We start from the raw sequence: 19,108 nt of genomic DNA on the forward strand, positions 1-19,108 counted from the left end.
CACCATGGAATATTATGCAGCCATAAAAAAGGATGAGTTCGCGTCCTTTGTAGGAACATAGATGCAGCTGGAGACCATCATTCTTAGCAAACTATCACAAGAACAGAAAATCAAACACCGCATGTTCTCACTCATAGGTGGGAACTGAACAATGACATCACTTGGACTCGGGAAGGGGAACATCACACATCGGGGCCTATCATGGGGAGTGGGGAGTGGGGAGGGATTGCATTGGGAGTTATACCTGATATAAATGATGAATTGATGGGTGCTGACGAGTTGATGGGTGCAGCACACCAACATGGCACATGTATACATATGTAACAAACCTGCACGTTATGCACATGTACCCTAGAACTTAAAGTATAATAAAAAAAAAATTAAAAAAAAAATATGGATAGTGCAACTTTTGAAGAAATCTTTTGTGAATATATATTTCTCTATAATGAAAGACACTTGGATAAAGTTGAATATTATATTTTAGTTGCCTAGAGATAAATGTATATTAAAATTACATCTAAAATAGATTTTTAAAAAATGCTAATCTCAATTAAAAAAAAAAGTAGATCTTGCAATCGATAATCAATTCTAGAAAATACTCTAGTAAAAAGCATCTTTACTCCCTCCTCCTTGGCAAAAATACTAAACAGACTATCTTAAGGAAAGTACGGCAAAATTAGACAAACCAGTTATTCTGATTGCTTCCTGTTCCCCCTTTTTTTTAAAAAAATTTAAGAGTTTGAAGTGATAAAGACTGATTAATATTAACCTCTGAAAGTTGATGGGTGTTAGTTTTAAGAGGACAACAAGATATACTAAGAGAGAGTATAGGAGTCAGAAGACTTTGATCTTTCAAAGACCTTCAGTAAATTCTGGCTACTCTCGGGGCTTCTGTTTCTTTACATATAAAATGAGAAGTCTGGACTAGGTAATTTTTTATGATTTGAAAAACACTTTTTATTAGAACATCGGATATTATACACATTTTACTAGCAAGTTAGTTCATACATCAATGACATTATGTCTATTAATTTTCCCTAAATATATGCAAAGCAAATATGTTGATCAGTACCTCTCCATATTTACAATTATATTTGCATTAACACATTTTACTTCATTTCTAATTCTAACTCGATAGCTAGAAAACAGTTTCAGTCACGAAGCCTATCCTTCTATATAATGTAAGCCCATAATTACAACATATAAAATATTGTTTTAAAATGTTTCAGTTTTTTCCATCTCCACACAAAAAATCCTTTTTCTACAACAGAATACTGTACCTTAATTTCTCTTTCAGAATTTCAAGTTCACTTTTATATAGACCACACTTTTCTTGTAGCCTTTTATTTTCTTTTTCACAGTTAATTAGATTTCTCTCTAATATTTCTTCTTCAGCTTGAACCTAAAACAATAATTTAAGTGGACATACTAATGTGGTTGTAAGTTTTAGGTGTTTCAAGCTAAAAATGTAAGTAGTGATTTCAGAAATAAGCAGGAATGTAGACTAAGAATCTCATACATTTAAGTCCCCAGCCTCATAGTGAAAAGTAGCAACGTGAAGTTCCTGGGCAGTAACAAAAGACAGAGAAAAGGATGATACTACATGTCCAGAAAACCTGTAACAGATAGGCAATTGCATCAACTGAAAGCAAAAATTCATCTAGAGCTGCTGTGTACGAGTTACTAAAGGTTAATTTTAGTGCAAATGTTCCAGAGAGGTTGTTTTTGAAATTTTAACCACAAAATTTACCAATGAAACCACAGCCCAAAATGTAGAACAGATAAAAGCACCCAGGATACAGTGTTGAGAGGAGAAGATTGGGTATATCTGACCCAATTCCTCTGTTACCCTGTTATATCCACCTAACTATAGGGCTTTGCTGAGCATTGTTTGCAAATGATAATCCTAAGTGTAAAAAAGAACCTGTCTCTTACATTCTTCTCTCTTTTCTCCATGAAGTCCTTCTTCTCCCCAAGAATATTCTTCCTACTAGGTCTTCTACCTCCCCTTACTGATCACCTTATTAAAAATCCCTTCTAAGATATTTCACTCCCACAAGCACCCTCTCCAAGACTCTCAAAACAGCCTTCTTATTAACTAATTCACATTTAAGATCTCAATACTTAGTGAGACCTTAATATTTTACACTGCCAAGTGATATTCACAGTTTTACTGCAAAGGAATGACCACTTTGTAATCAACTGCAGACTTTCTCCTGGATCTCAGTATTTAATATTGTTGGTAACCTCTCCCCTAAAATATTTTATCATGTAGCTGTCATGACAATATTACACTTGACTCTGGCCACTCTTGTTTTCTTTGCTTCATTTTATTAACTCATAATTCCTGACTGCTCTTTTCTTTCTATATATTCTCTCAAAAGTTTAGTGAATTTCTTGACTTTCCTTATTGCAACTATATTACGCGAAATACTCACCCCAAGTTTCCAAAATCCCTCCTATCCTCCTTATGCTATGAAAATTTCTTAAGCAACATCTTAACTTGTGGGACCAAAGACATTTAATTCAAAATCCTTCAATTTCCTTCCACCTAAAACTTTTCTTTTTATCCACAAAGAAAAGAAATGTCCTATTTCATTAAAAAAAAGAATCTCACTTCTGCTCTTGGACTATCATCTTGCATATCGTTCAGACCCTTGTGCCATCTTTTATTCCTTATAATTCTAACATCTTCAATCTCCCCCTACTAATATGTTCAGGGTACCCTTAGGTGCTTTACCACAGCTTCTTCACCTTAACTTAGCTTCTTTCTTCCCTTCCATTCGCTGACTTTCCCAACCCGCCACACACACTTACTTCCTCTTCACCTATCATATGTAAAGAATTGTCTGTTAGCTACCTCTACTCTCTCCCTTTCCATCTCTCCCATTTCAGAGGTTGTGCCTTCTATTTTAATAAGGTGCTCTCTACAAAGTATCCAATGACTCCCTGATTATAAAAACTAAGAGCTCTGTCTCGTTCCTCACCTTTCTAAAATTTTTTTCTGATTTTTTACAGACAGGGTCTTGCTCTTTCACTCAGGCCTGAGTGCAGTGACATTATCATGGCTTAATGCAGCCTCTAACTCCTGAGTTCAAGCAATCCTTCTACCTCAGCCTCCTGAGTAGCTGGAATTACAGGTGTAAGCCACCACACCTGGTTCAGCCCTCATTCTTCTTGACCAGTTTGCAACATCTGGCCCTGAAGATCACCATCTTCTTTTTAAAATGTTCTATCGCCTTGGCTTTTCGTATTATACTTTCCTGATTCTCTAATTTTTAAAAATAACTTATCGATACCTTTCAAAAGGTAATCTACCTGTTCTTTATCTCCCAGGGTATCTTCCCTCTTGTTCTCATTCTATATGAACTCTGTCAATGTCCAAGGCTTCTACCACTTTAATTCAGTACTGTCAATTCTCAAAACTACAGCCCTAGTACAGATTTCTATATCGAAATCCAGACCTACAGATACAAAAGCCTACTAGAAACCTATAACTGGTTATTCTACAGACATTTCCAAAATAGAACTCATTAACTTTTTTTCCTAAATTGTCTATTTTGATTCATGATGCAGTCATCCAGCAGTCACTCAAACCAGCAACCTAAAAATATCCTATATTCTTCTTTCTCATACTGCCGGCTTCTAATGCATTCAAGTGGTCACTAGATCCCACTGATTCCCCAACTTTAACATCCCATAGCTATCTACTCAGCTCCTTCATCTTCAATGTCTCTTGCCTTGTCTTTTAAAGTCTCCTTGACTTGTCTCTCACCTCTCAAATGCATCTTCACATGACATCAGAGTGAGCTTCCTAGAACCTAGATTTTGAATCATTTTCCCTGCTTAACACTATTCAATGATATACCACAATATTTGAGATAGCCTAGCAGCTCAAGCATTGCCTACTCTGTGAAGCCTTCTTTGGGCCCACCAGAGTTTATTAACCACAGCCACCTTCATCCCACCCTACTACACCTACCTCTTATTTCTATATTATACTTCCTATTCCGAAATACTGAAGTTATTTGTTTATATACATGTCAATCTTACTAGACAGTGAGCTCTTTAGGGTAGGTATCATGTGTTATGTATCACCGGATCTCCTAGAGACTAGCACAGTACCTGGCATGTAAAAGGAATTTCATAATTGTTTAATAAATGAATACCCATCTTCTCATTCTACCGTTCTACCTAAACATTCCTTCCTCTGCCTTTCTACCTTTGTTTGAATAGAATCATAAACTTCCTCTGCTTTCACTGTTATCTCAAGATGGAAGCTCCCATATTAGTATCTCTTTACCAGACCTCTCTTTTGAGCTCATTATCTGAATATCCAACTGTAGTGTTCCTCCACACACATTTCATTACCATGTGATATTACTTAAAGATACTAAATGAATATAATAAATGAATGTAATAAACTCACTATATTTCTATATCAAATCAGTTCAAGGAACCTTCCCTCTGAGAGGCAGAAGCCAGCCCCTCTCAGAGTAGCAGACTCAGAGAGACCAGTTGAAGGCTACATAATCTGTCTTCATTTTCACTGAAGTGATAAAAATGAATTTCTTTCTTCTACTTCTCTAGCTCCAATCTCTGTTCACATATTCCATCCTTCTCTATATTTTGTTCCTTCTCCTCTCTCTACTCTTTTCCCTCTTTGGATAAAAAAGTTTCTGCTGATAAAAAAAGGGTTGGTAAACATCATCCTTAACTAACATTTAGAAATTGTTTATTTAAATGATTTTATAAGATCATAAAAATTACTCTCTGTCTCAACCATAAACATATTTTAATTATTCCTACCTTTATTGTTGGAATATAGACAGTAATACAAAACACTGAATTTGCACAACGGCCTCTTACCTTTTCCAGTTTTTCAGCCACTTTCTTTTTATATTGTTGGAAAGCGTTACTCAGCTCTTCAGCATTATATAGTGCTTCATTCCTTTGTCGTTCAGCTCTAAAATTTAAAAAGAAATAATGAATAAAAGTGAAGAATGCTCTGCATTTGAATAGTTAAGTTCCAAAGTAATCTTTAATTATAAGGAATAATTGGAGAGAAACAAATTTCTCTGTACTAAAAAGAAGTATTAGGCTTAAAGTATAAAACGAAGAATGTAGATCATACTACAAAAACTTTCTCACTCTATCAATATGAAAAATAAAATATAACACAAAACAATTATAAACATAAATGTTGAAATATATATAAATTCTTACGTGTTGGCAATTTTTTTCCCCTATCTGGAAAAGATAGATTAGGGAAATAGCCTGAGGCTGGATGATAAATTTTCAAAGGTTAGGAATTACAGAATCAGTCTATTGTCTAGAATATTAAATATACTCAGTAAATTCTGTGACCTTTGCAAAGGTCAAATAAATTTCAAACAGGTATTTAAAAAAATGTTAACTTCTATTGATAACAGATATAAAAATCTAGACAACAAAAAACACAACCACCACCAAGCACTGTTTAAGCCCAACCTTGTTGCCTCATCTCTTAGTTCCTTACGCTTCTTGTAATGAAATGAAAATTTGGGGCACAATACATTGAGAATACTTGGTTAATATCACACTGACGCCTAAAAATATTTTAATATTTAAACCTATTCCCATCATATTCTTTCTAATGTAAGTGAAGTTAGTGACCCTCCTCTTATCCAGGGTGAATTACTCTATTTATAGTCTGGATCTTAACTCTTAACCCTTCAGAAATGCACTCTAGCTTCTGTATTTTCATTCCCTCTGTTGGTTATTTTGCCACAAGTATAAAAAGTTCAAGTAAAAGTATTCCTAACTTCCTGAATTTATGTGGTTAAGTATGTCTATTTGACTCCAAAGTTTCAGATAAAGGAAAGTAAGGACAACCAAAGATTTCTCTGAAAATCTATAGGAATATAATAAATTCCTGAGTGTGCACAGGTACTGTTCAGAGCAAAGGATACCTGTATTTCTCACTTAAACAAACAAAAACCTTCCCACATATTGTGCCTTCCTCTATCATCCTTCTTTTCTTTCTTTCTTTCTTTTCTTTTTTTTTTTTTTTTGAGTCAGGGTCTCTCTCCCTGGCCCGGGCTGGGGTGCCGTGGCGCGATCTGGGCTCACTGCAAGCTCCGCCTCCCAGGTTCACGCCATTCTCCTGCCTCAACCTCCCGAGTAGCTGGGACTACAGGTGCCCGCCACCTCGCCCGGCTAGTGTTTTGTATTTTTTTTAGTAGAGACGGGGTTTCACCGTGTTAGCCAGGATGGTCTCAATCTCCTGACCTCGTGATCCTCCCAAAGTACTGGGATTACAGGCTTGAGCCACCACGCCCAGCCTTCTTTTCAAGCCAGACTTATCCACTTTACACTTATCTACTCTTCCTCACTTCCAATTTGTAAAAAGTAATAACATATTTCAGCCACACACAAAAGTGTGGATAAATATTACCACGTATTTCCAATCATGTTTTAATGAATCTTCACTCTTTGTCTGAAAAGGCTACAGAAGACAAACAAAACATTACAAATAAAGTTGAGGTCCTTATGTGTCCTGTCCAAATCCCATTCCCCTGACTTATTCCACAGAGGTAACCCTATCCTGATTTGGGTGTTTTTTATTTTGTACACTCATGTTAACCTACACCTACAAATAGTATATATCACAGTTCATCTATTCTGAGAGGCACCCTATCCTGATTTGGGTGTTTTTTATTTTGTACATTCATGTTAACCTACACCCACAAATAGTATATATCACAGTTCATCTATTCTGAGAGGCACATCGTTTTCACTTTTTGTTGTGTGTGTGGAGATGGGTGTCTTGCTATTTTGCCCGGGCTGGTCTTGAATTCCTGGCCTCAAGTAATACTCCCACTTTGGCCCCCTCGAGTGCTTGCATTACTGGAGTGAGTCACTGTGCCCAGCCTGTTTTCGCTTCTGTTTTTTTTGTTTTTTGTTTTTTGTTTTTCTTTATTTTATTTTATTTTTTTTTTGAGACGGAGTCTCGCTCTGTCGCCCAGGCTGGAGTGCAGTGGCCGGATCTCAGCTCACTGCAAGCTCCGCCTCCTGGGTTCACGCTATTCTCCTGCCTCAGCCTCCCCAGTAGCTGGGACTACAGGCGCCCGCCATCTTGCCCAGCTAGTTTTTTGTATTTTTAGTAGAGACGGGATTTCACTGTGTAGACCAGGATGGTCTCGATCTCCTGACCTTGTGATCCACCCACCTCGGCCTCCCAAAGTGCTGGGATACAGGCTTGAGCCACCGCGCCTGGCAGTTTTTTTTTCTTTAATAACCATCTCTAGTCTTACCACGGTTTCACATTTTTAACATCTCTAAAATTTTTATGTGCTGGGTATGGTGGTTCATGCCTGTATTCCAAACACTTTAGAAGGCTGAGCCAGGAGGATTGCTTGAAGCCAGAAGTTAGAGACTAGTCTGGTAAACATAGTGAGATCATCTCTACAAAAAGTTAACTGGGAGTGGTGGTGCACACCTGTAGTCCCAGCTACTCTAGAGGCTGAAGCAGGAGGATCCCTTGAGCGCAGGGGTTTGAGGCTGCAGTGAGCCATGATCGCAATGCTGCATTCTAGCCTGGGTGACACAGCAAGACCCTATCTCTAAAAAAATAAAATAAAATAAGACAGTTCCAGGTGGGGGTCCGTAAAGTGCAGCAGCCGCAGCCGGCTACCTCATGCTCAACAACAGCGCCTAGATGCTCATCCTGGGGCTGGGCACCTGCAAGTCCTCCTTGGGCCAGGTAACTGAAGCTGTGAAGGTGGCAATCGACATCGGGTACTGCTGCATTTACTATGTCTACATGTACCAGAACGCGAATGAGGTAGGGATAGCCATTCAGAGGAGCTACCCACTGCGGGTCTCCTCTGAGCTGTTCTGTCACTCAACAAAGCTTCTCTTTGTATTGCTTACCCTCCACTTGTTTGTGTACCTCATTCTTCCCAGACACAGGACAAGAACTCAGGACCCACTGAATGGTGGGGCTAAAAATGCTGTAACACAAATGGCTGAAACACACCCCTTGTTCACCACGTTGCAGGCAACAAGAAGAAAAGGCAAGAGAAGGAGAGAAGAGCTGCAGCCCTTCGGGGAGCCCAGACCTATGAGCTTCCCGAGCCAGGGCTGTGACACCCTCTTTAGGGCTCTGTGGTTCCTGGTGTCTCCAAGCTTCCGGCACCACCACGTTCCCTGGTGTCAGCCATGGAAGCTGCTTATGCTACGCCTGGTCCAACCACAGCCTCACAGGGAGCTGGTGCCTGGAGCTGCTCACACCAGCCAGCTGGCATGCCTGGCTATGCATAGTGGCCAGTGCCTACAGTTGTTCACACACCCCTTGCCATTCTGCACCTAGCTCACTCTTGACAGGTATGGGATCCAGGGTGGTAGCACGAGCCAAGTGCAGCCTGCCAGGCTGAGTGGGCGGAATGAGCCCAGTAGGCCAGAGCAAAACTCAGGCAAAAGTGCCACTGGCCACAGAGGTTTCTGGCTGGTGAAGCAACACCCCAAGGATCCCAAAACAGCATAGAGTGCCTCCTGCTTCTAGAAATCTGTAAGTATAAAAATTTCTTCCTTCACGTCAGTCATGTGTCTGTATCTTACTATACCTGATTAAAACAAACCCCGAATACATTCTAAAATATGCATTAAAGCCAGGCACAGTGGCTCATGCCTATAATACTTGCATTTTAGGAGGCCAAGGCAGGAGGATCGCTTGAGTCCAGGAGCTCAAGACCAACCTGGGCAACACAGTGAGACCCCATGCCTAAAAAAAAATTTAAAAATTAGTCAAGTGTGGGCCGGGCGCAGTGGCTCACACCTGTAATCCCAGCACTTTGGGAGGCCGAGACGGGCAGATCACGAGGTCAGGAGATAGAGACCATCCTGACTAACACAGTGAAACCCTGTCTCTACTAAAAATACAAAAAATTAGCCGGGTGCGGTGGCGGGCGCTTGTAGTTCCAGCTACTCGGGAGGCTGAGGCAGGAGAATGGTGTGAACTCGGGAGGCAGAGCTTGCAGTGAGCCGAGATTGTGCCACTGCACTCCAGCCTGGGCGACAGAGCGAGACTCGACCTCAAAAAAAAAAAAAAAAAATTAGTAAGGTGTGGTGGGGCAAGCCTGTAGTCCTAACTATCTGAGAGGTTGAGGTGGGAGGATCGCTTGAGCCCAGGAGTTGGGAGCTACAGTGAGCCACGATCACAGCATTGCACTCCAGCCTGGGTAACAAAGCAATACCATATCTCTTTTAAAAAAATTAAGACTATATGTTATCTTCTGTAGATTTTTTCTTATAGTTTTTCTTATTTGATTTTAATTTTTTATTGAGTAAAGTACAGAAATCCCGATTGAGTGAATGTTTTAATAATGTGTATACTTACTTAACTACTATCCCAATCAAATAGAGAACACTTCCAGCTCCCCTGTGTACCTTCCCAGTGAGTATTCTTTACCCCAAAAAGGTAAGCACCATTTGGACTTTTAACAACATATGTTAATTTTGCCTATCCTCGATTTGCTATGGAATTATACAGTATTCTATTGTGTCTGGCTTCTTCTACTGAGCACTGTATGTGTGATATTAACCCATGTTGTTACATAGTTGTAGCTGCTCTTTTTTACTGATGTGTGTAATTAATTATGTGAACATACCACAGTTTATTTCTCGATTACACTGTTGATGAACATTTAGCAATTACAAATAAAATTACTTTAACATTCTTGTACATGTCTTTTAACATAGGGACTAAGTTTTGTTGAAATGAATGGTGGATCCTAAGGCAGGCTTATGTTTACCTTTAGCAGCTACTGATAGTTTTCCAAAGTGGTTCTACAAATTTACACTTCCATTAGAAATGCAGAAGGGTTTCAATTCCACATCCTTGCCAAAACTTGTTTTTGAGAGTCTTTTCCATTTTAGCCATCGTGGGCCATAGCAGGCCTGATGTTTCCATTTGTCGTCATTGTTTTGACTAGTTTAGTTATTTGTGGGCAGATTTTTAATTACTGATTTGATATCCCTAACAGCTATATAGACAGACACACATATATATATGTACACACATATAGATGCACACACACACACACACACATATATATTTTTTTTCAGGTTTTCCATTTATTATAAAGTTAGTTTTGTTAAAGTATATTTTGCTGAGAAATTTATTTAGTCTAAATTTTCAAATGTATCATCTTTAAAATGATTCAGTTATTGGTCTTATTTCTTACATATTTCTTATGGCTTACCAATTTATAGCTAAATGTGTAGTTCGGGAGTCCCTTGTCAATCCCAACACTTGTGCCTTTTCTGCTTTATTAATCTTGTCTGATGCCCATTTTCTTGTTCATTGTGAAAATAACCATATTTAGGTTTTGGTAATCCTTTATATTGTTTCATTGTTTTCTATTCATCCATTTCATCCTTATCTTTATTATTTCCTTACTTCTATTTTCTCTGGTGTTCATTCTTTCTTCTGATGTCCTCCTTTTCCTGACCATGCAATTGGCTATTTTAGTTCATTAATTTTCAGTCATGATACAATACATGTATATAAGGTTAAATTTTTTCCTCTAAGAGTGTCTTTAGGTACAGCCTACAAGCAGTGATGCACAATTTTTTTTGTATCACTCAGTTCTAAAAGTTTTCTAATTTATTCAATAGTCAATGAACACCAGTAAGCCTGGTTTTACATTTCCAAACATACAGGATTTCAAGGAGTTATATTCTAACTTAACTGAACTGTGGTTGGAGAAGATAATACATACTACATCAATCTTCTGGAATTTTTTCAAATTCATGCTAGGCATAGTGAGGTAACAGATTACATCTGCTTGAAAGAACGTCAATTTCAAACTGTTGACTACAGGGTTCCATATGCACATCCATTAGATCAAGAATATTGGCCGGGCGCGGTGGCTCAAGCCTGTAATCCCAGCACTTTGGGAGGCCGAGACGGGCGGATCACGAGGTCAGGAGATCGAGACCATCCTGGCTAACACGGTAAAACCCCGTCTCTACTAAAAAATACAAAAAACTAGCCGGGCGAGGTGGCGGGCGCCTGTAGTCCCAGCTACTCAGGAGGCTGAGGCAGGAGAATAGCGTAAACCCAGGAGGCGGAGCTTGCAGTGAGCTGAGATCCGGTCACTGCACTCCAGCCCGGGCCACAGAGCAAGACTCCATCTCAAAAAAAAAAAGAATATTAATTGTCTTATTCAACACTTCAAGTCTTAATTTTTTGTTACTTAACAATTCCTGATAAATGTATAAAGAATTTTCCCCATATGACTACAGATTTGTTCTTTCCTCCCTGAAATTGTGTTATTTTTCTTATGTATTTTGGGACTAAATTATTAGATACATATAAGTTTAGAGTCTTTATATCTTGCTGGTTTAGAGTCTTTATATCTTCTTGGCTAAGTGTCACTTAAACATTATACGAGTCATTTTAATGTTGGTAATGTTCGTTGCATTGAAGTCTATTCTGATCCTAATATAGTAATATCAACTTTGCTTTGGTGCGTATTTGAAACATTCCTTTCCATTCTTTTTTTTTCTTTTTTGAGACAGAGTCTCACTCTGTCATTCAGGCTGGAGTGCAGTGACATAATCTCGGCTCACTGTAATCTCTGCCTCCTAGGCTCAAGCAATCCCTTTCACCTTAACCTCCTGAGTAGCTGGGACTCCAGGCGTGTGCCACCACACCTGACTAATTTTTATATTTTTTGTAGAGATGGGGTTTCGCCATGTTGCCCAGGTTGGTCCTGAACTCACAAGCTCAAGTGATCCACCTATCTCGGCCCCACAAAGTACTAGGATTACATGTGTTAGCCACCGCACCCCGTCTGCTTTCAATTTTCCTGTGTCCTTATGTTTTAGGTAATCTCTTACAAACAGCATAAAGCTAAACAATCTCTCCCTTTACACTGGCTTTTTAATCCATTATGATTAATCTTCTCCACCCAAAAAATAGTCCTTGCAAAGGTTTTGATCTTTCAATCTCAGAATGTGTCCTAGTCTATTTGTGCTGTTAGACAAATACCATAGTCTAGGTAGTTTATAAAAAACAGAAATGTATTTCTCACAGTTCTGGAGGCTGGCAAGTCCAAAATCAAGGCACTGGCAGGTTGGTAGGGCCTAATCTCTCTGCTTCCAAGATGGTGCCTTAAATGCTACATCCTCCAAGGAGGAGGAACACTATGTTCTGACATGACAGAAAGGAAAAAAGGGACAAACTCCCTCTGTCAAGCCCTCTTATAATGGCATTAATCCATTCATGAAAGCAAAGCCCTTGTGACTTAAGTACCTCCTAAATGCTCCACTTCCCAACAGTGTTGCATTGGCATTAAGTTTCCAATACAAAAAACTGGGTGGACACATTCAGACCATAGCAGAAAGTCAATATTCATTTTAGTTCTTCAAAAAGCTCTAATAGTCTTCATATCATACCTCTACCTAAAAATCTCAATTGGCTATTTATGCTCTCCAGGTTAAGATACAAATCCTTTGGTATAACACACAAAGTCATTTACAGTCTGGATCCAGTGTGTCTTTCATGTCTCATCTCCCATTATACCTACTCACTTATAAGAACATAAAATTACTTAAGAGTTCTTCAGCAATAATACTCTTTAATACGTCTATACCTTTGCACATGCTGCCCAGTGTCTGTCCCCACTTACTCACTTTGTGAAGCCAAAGTCAATACTTAGCTGGGCGCAGTGGCTCAGGCCTATAATTCCAGCACTTTGGGAGTCCGAGTAGGGTGGATTACTTGAAGTCAGGAGTTTGAGATCAGCCTGACCAACGTGGTGAAACCCTGTCTCTACCAAAAATAAAATAATCAGCTGAGTATGGTAGTGCATGCCTGTAATCCCAGCTACTCGAGAGGCTGAGAAAGGAGAACTGCTTGAATCCGGGGGGCAGAGGCTGCAGTGAGCCAAGATCACACCACTGCACTCCAGCCTGCAAGACAGAGTAAGACTCCATCTCAAACAACAACAACAAAGTCAATACCCTGAAAATCATCTCTTATCTAAGTTCTATAGAGGAAACCAGTAGCTCTTCCTCTTTATTTTTTCTTGGCAGCTATATTGTGAATGTGTTCTTCACGTATTATTATCTCACTATTTTAAATAACCATACGCAAAGCTTATCTGAGTAAGTAAAGTGTGAATTCTAGAATATTTAACCACAAAGTTTATATAATAGTTACGAATTATTAGTATTTATTAAGAGGTACCTTACATTTCTTTTTTTATTTACTCTTCATATCTATCCATATAAAGATAATATCGTCTTTATTTAACAGACGAAAAAAACCTGAGATTTCAAAAGGTTGTATCATTTGGCCAAGGTAACAAAACCAATGAGAGGTAAAATCTAAAAATTTTCTAACTAACTCCAAAACCTAAGCATTTTCTACTAAGCAATATCGCAAATATTGCTTAGTACAATGTTTGTAATATTGCTTAGTACAGATTATGGCTTTATACTGTATAAAAACTGCTATAATCCTATTTCATTATAAAATCTTATTAGCTTAAACTAAAAAAAATTTAAATCTTTATCACTTTAAAAGTGAACTGGCATTCAGAGTTAATGGTTCCTTGGACAGAGACACTTAAAAGACTTTATCTCAAGATATAATTTATACGAAATAGATATTTTTGTACTACTTATATATTTCTAAAGGAAGATCCAACCACACATTCTCATGTATTGAGTTTCTTTCTCTATGAGGCAAAATTTTCTTTTTAAGAGTTCATTCAACATTTTATTTAGTTTTACTAGAGGTAATATTAATTTACAGGCTTTTTCCCTGTTAGTATTTTAAACTCAGTATACTGGTTTCAAATAGGCCATAGAACTTAATTTCAGAAATAAGTATCATTACACTGATAATCATTATCAGTTTTGTGGAAATTCGGCCCAATCCAGAATGCTAATAACATAAATTCCACACACAAACATTTTAATGGAAAATTTCAAAAAATTAATAGATAAAAAAACATAAGTTATTCTATTGCCAAATCTCTGAAAATTTTTCACTTCAAAAATTAACTAGAATTTTAAACAGGTAATATATTGTTTTATTCCCTTTCAAAAAAATGTATTTGCTTTAAAAACACATACCTTTTTCCTTGTTTGGTTTGTTCAAGTAAGTCCACCTTTAATTTTATACATTCCTCTTTGGACTCCTGCAAACTCTGTTCCTTTTCAATTACCATTTTCTGGCTCTGTTCCAGCTTATTTTCTGCCTCTCTATAAAATAAAGGATACTTTGTTTTAAGACTACTAAAGAGATTATCCCAGGTATGCAAGAATAATTTAATATTAGGAATTATATTTGTTTAAATCAATGAGTTAAGAGAAACAATATACAAAAAGAGACAGAGAAAAAGGTATATTCATCACTTGTTAATTAAGAGTCTTTTTAAAAAGAAAAGAATACTTCTACCAGTTGATAAATATATCTGAAGTAATAACTCACATCATATTTTATAGTCAGATACCAGAAGCATTCCTGTATAGTTCAGAAACTAAATAAGGATGACTGTTATCATCCCACATCCAACAACTTTACTAACAGTTCTATCCACTGCAAAAAGCAAATATGAAAAGGTATTAAGAAGTATAAATGCTGAAAAGGAAAGACAAAATTTTTTTTTTCCTACTCTTTGAGTCAGAAACAAAATTTTCCTTATTTGCTGATAATATCATTAGCTACCAATTACAAAATAATTATATTACACAAAAGTCAGTAACCTTCCCATACACTAGCAATGAACAAAGTAGGAACAATTCACAATTACCAAAAATATAAAATACCTACAAATAAATTTAAAATAATATATATGTATTAGAAAGAAAATTACAAAACTCTGATGGACATAAAAGACAACTTTAGTATGCAGCAAATCATTTGCAGAACTTGTAAAACACCTCCCAACTTGGTTCGGTATGCCAGAGATAAGGCCTGAGAATTTGCATTTCTAACAAGTTCTCAGGTGATGCTACTATTGCTGGTCCTTTAACTATACTCTCAGAATCACTCAGAGTAATATGTTATTTAATATGCATATATTTCCCATTTTATTCAAAGCAGAAGAGAATAAATTATAAAGTGCCTGATGGCAAGGCATGACAGCTCATGCCTATAATCCCAACACTTTGAGAGGCCAAAGCAGGAGGACTGCTTGAGGTCAGGAGTTTGAGACCAGCCTGACCAACATAGTGAGACCCTGTCTCTACAAAATAAAAAATAAAAAGCTCAGCTGGGCACAGTGGTGTGTGCCTGTAGTCCCACTACTTGGGAGGCTGAGGCAGAAGGATCATTTGAGCCCAGGAGGCTGAGGCTGCAGTGAGCCATATTGCACCACTGCACTCCAGCCTAGGTGACAGAGTGAGACCTTGTCTGTAAAAATAATAAAAGTGTCTGACTCCTTTACATTTTATTTCTTGAACTCCCTTTGAAATACTGAGTATATACTGCTATGTAGGTGAAGAAATGAACTAATTCATATTTGATAAAAGCATGTAAATAGGCATCTCACCTTAGTCTTTTTTAACCCCTACATACTGCATGCAACCTACAGCCAAGAGGAGTTATGATTGACTAAAAATAGATTCAACGAGTTCTAAGACAACTGAACACCATTAGGTTATGTAAATATATTAGGTGTGGGGAACAAGATTTAACAAGATATAACAAAATGTAAAAGTAGAAAATAAAGCTTTGAGAGCTATAAAAAGTATATTTACCTCAAAACTTTATCTTGAGCTGAAACCTCTGCTTCCAAATTTATAATCTGTTCTTCTAAGATTGGGACACTGGCTGCCTGCTGTTGAGCAGACTCAAGCATAGAAACCTAAAATATAAAAACAACTTTTATAGTACTTTCAGAAAATAAATTAATCTACTTGGCCCTTAGTTTTTTTCCTGTCAGATGACGGGGTTCAACAGGGCTCCCAAATCATTGCTCAGATATAAACCTTCCCATCTATTCCTTTGATCAACATTTATATGGGCATATCATTATTATAAGCCAGCCCTGGCATGTAAGCTCCTGGCATTACCTTCAACTTATAACTGAAGAGTTATTTAGGGGAGAAAATAGAATCTCTACTGATAAGCATCTAGCAAGATTAATTTTACATAAATTAGATAATTAAATACAAAACATCAAACTATAAACAATTATGAAAGAAAATATTCATTGAATTTTTATGATTTAAAGACCTAATTATAGAATACATGCTTACTATAAAGAATCTAAATATAGAAAAGCATAATGATCCTGCAATCTGTATTATAAAGAGAGTACAACTACTATAGCAGGATGGGAACCCACAATCTAAATGGTATGGAAGAAAGTATCAATAAGATAACTATCACTGAAAAAGAAGTTTAGAACATGAAGGCACGAGGTACTGTAGAGGACGGAAGTGAGGACCCAATGAAAAAGCAGGGATACAGTTTAAAGTATCTGCAAATAACAGTTATCCTTTTGCCCACTCCCAGAACACCAATAGCAAGGTGTTGGCATACTAGGAAAGAGGCAGAAAGTTTATTATCAGAAGAAACTGAACAGAAGAAGCTTGAGACTGTGGGACACTAAGAATAATGAGCAGGAATGAAGCACAGCTATAACACGCGAATTAATATAAAACGGTTAGCTCCACCTTACTACTCTATTTCGTTTTTGGTTATCCCACAGGTGAGAAACCAAAGGATTCTTTGCTGGAGAAACTCAATAGCTCCAAAAAAAAAAAAAAAAATCTCTTTCCATGCTGATAGCACTCCCACAAACATGGTAAACATTCCTAAAACCTGCGGGACTTTCTGTAAGAAGTGTGGCAAGCACCAACCCCAGAAAGTGACACAGTACAAGAAGGGCGAGGATTGTCTGTATGCCCAGGGAAAGTAGTGATATCACAGGAAGCAGAGTGGTTATGGTGGGCAGACTAAGTAGATTTTCCAGAAAAAGGCTGAAACTACAAAGAAGATTGTGCTAAGGCTTGAGTACATTAAGCCCAACTACAGATCTAAGAGAAAGCTGACTACTAAAAGATGCAAGCATTCTGAACTGGGAGGAGATAAGAGCAGAAAGGGCCAACTGACCCAGTTTTAAGTGTTATCTTTTGTTTTATTACGAAGACAATAAAATCTTGAGTTTATGTTAAAAAAAAAAAAAGGAAAAGAAAAACATCTCATACTGATACTGTTTGGGAGCTGGCAGGTGTTTCCCTACAAAAGAACCACCTCCCTAACCATCACCCAGAAATAAAGTCCACTGGACAACCAACCACCAATCTGCATTTAAATGCCTTTCTCTTAAATATGAATAGCTAAAATACTAACATCTGAAAAAAAAGCTTCTTTGTTTTTTTTTTTTTGTGAGACGGAGTTTCACTCTGTCACCAGGCTGGAACGCAGTGGCGCAATCTCAGCTCACTGCGACCTCCGTCTCTGGGTTCGAGCAATTCTCCTGCCTCAGCCTCCCGAGTAGGTGGGACTATAGGTGCACACCACCATGCCCAGCTAATTTTTGTATTTTTTAGTAGAGACAGGGTTTCACCATGTTGGCCAGGATGGTCTCGATCTCTTAACCTTGTGATCCACCCGCCTCAGCTTCCCAAAGTGCTGGGATTGCAGGCGTGAGCCACCATGCCCGGCCCAAAAGCTTCTAACATAAAAGTCAGAGACCTAAACAAAAGAAAAAGGAAAGGAAAGCAAACATGAAAAGAAATCATTAAATCTTCAGAGTGCTGAGAGAGAATACATTAGTATGTTATGAAATACAAAACAATCAGAACAAAAAAAACTTTAGAAACTGAAAAAAGTATGACAGCCAAAATAAAAGATTCAATAGAGGTGCAAAAAATAATGTTGAGAATACCTCCTAAATAAAAATCACATGGCCAGGCACTGTGGCTCAATCCTGTAATCCCAGCATTTTGGGAGATGGGTGGATCGCTTGAGTCCAGGAGTTCAAAATCAGCCTGGGCAAGATGGCAAAACTCCATCTCTACAAAAAGACAACACAAAAACTAGCCAGGTATGGTGGCATATGCCTGTAGTCCCAGTTACTTGGGAGGTTATGGTGGGAGGATCACTTGAGCCCAGGAGGTCAAGGTGGCACTGAGCTGTGATTGCACCATTGCACTTCAGCCTGGGCGACAGAGCAAGACCTTGTTTCAAAAAAAAACACAAAACAAAACAAGGCTTATATTCAAAAGACAGGTAATAACAAATGTTTGCAAGAATGTGGAGAAAAGGGAAATCTTCATACACTGTTGGTGGGAACGGAAATTAGTACAACCATTATGGAGAACTGTTTGGAGGTTCCTCAAAAAACTAAAAATACAGCTACCATATCCAGAAATCCCACTGCTGGGCATATACCCAAAAGAAAGGAAATCAATATACTGAAAAGGTATCTGCACTTCCATGTTTGTTGCAGCACTGTTCAAGAGCCAAGACTTAGAAGCAACCTAAGTGTTCATCACAGATGAATGGATAAAGAAAATGTAGTACTTACACAATGGAGTACTATCCATCCATAAAGAAGAATGAGAATCAGTCATTTGCAACAACATGGATGGAACTAAAGATCATTATGTTAAGTAAAATAAGTCAGGCACAGAAAGACAAATATCATATGTTCTTACTTATTTGTGGGATCTAAAAATCAAAACAATTGAACTCATGGACATAGAAAGTAGAAGGATGGTTAACAGAGGCCAGGAAGGTCAGTTGTCAGGGTGGGAAGAGGTGGGGATGGTTAATGGGTACAAGAAATAGAAAGAATGAACAAGAACTACTATTTTACAGAACAACAGGGTGACTATAGTCAATAATAATAATTTAATTGTACATTTAAAAATAACTAAAAGACTATAACTGGATTGTTTATAACACAAAGATAAATGTCTGAGGGGATGGATATCCCATTCTCCATGATGTGATTATTATGCTGCATAATTGTATCAAAAAATCTAATGTACTCCAAAAATATATATGCCTACTATGTACCCACAAAAATTAAAAATAAAAATTAAGAAAGAAAAATTTCCAGAACCAAAGGATACAAGTTTCTAGCCTAAAAGG

The 19,108-nt window shown here is 37.7% G+C and overlaps 1 protein-coding gene and 1 pseudogene across 1 annotated transcript in view; one reads left to right on the forward strand and one right to left on the reverse strand.

Moving 5' to 3' along the window:
- CCDC18 (coiled-coil domain containing 18) overlaps positions 1–19,108 on the reverse strand; it is a 121,216-nt gene that overhangs the window by 93,533 nt on the left and 8,575 nt on the right. The window contains exons 5-8 of the mRNA XM_023230985.2: positions 15,760–15,866; positions 14,131–14,259; positions 4,870–4,966; positions 1,281–1,402 (exon numbers count right to left, since the gene is read on the reverse strand). Of these exons, the coding sequence (XP_023086753.2) occupies positions 1,281–1,402; positions 4,870–4,966; positions 14,131–14,259; positions 15,760–15,866 (455 nt within the window). The remainder of the gene's footprint in view (positions 1–1,280; positions 1,403–4,869; positions 4,967–14,130; positions 14,260–15,759; positions 15,867–19,108) is intronic.
- LOC111555112 lies at positions 16,809–17,129 on the forward strand (annotated as a pseudogene).

This window comes from Piliocolobus tephrosceles, chromosome 1 (assembly GCF_002776525.5).
Source record: "Piliocolobus tephrosceles isolate RC106 chromosome 1, ASM277652v3, whole genome shotgun sequence".
Taxonomy (NCBI): domain Eukaryota; kingdom Metazoa; phylum Chordata; class Mammalia; order Primates; family Cercopithecidae; genus Piliocolobus; species Piliocolobus tephrosceles.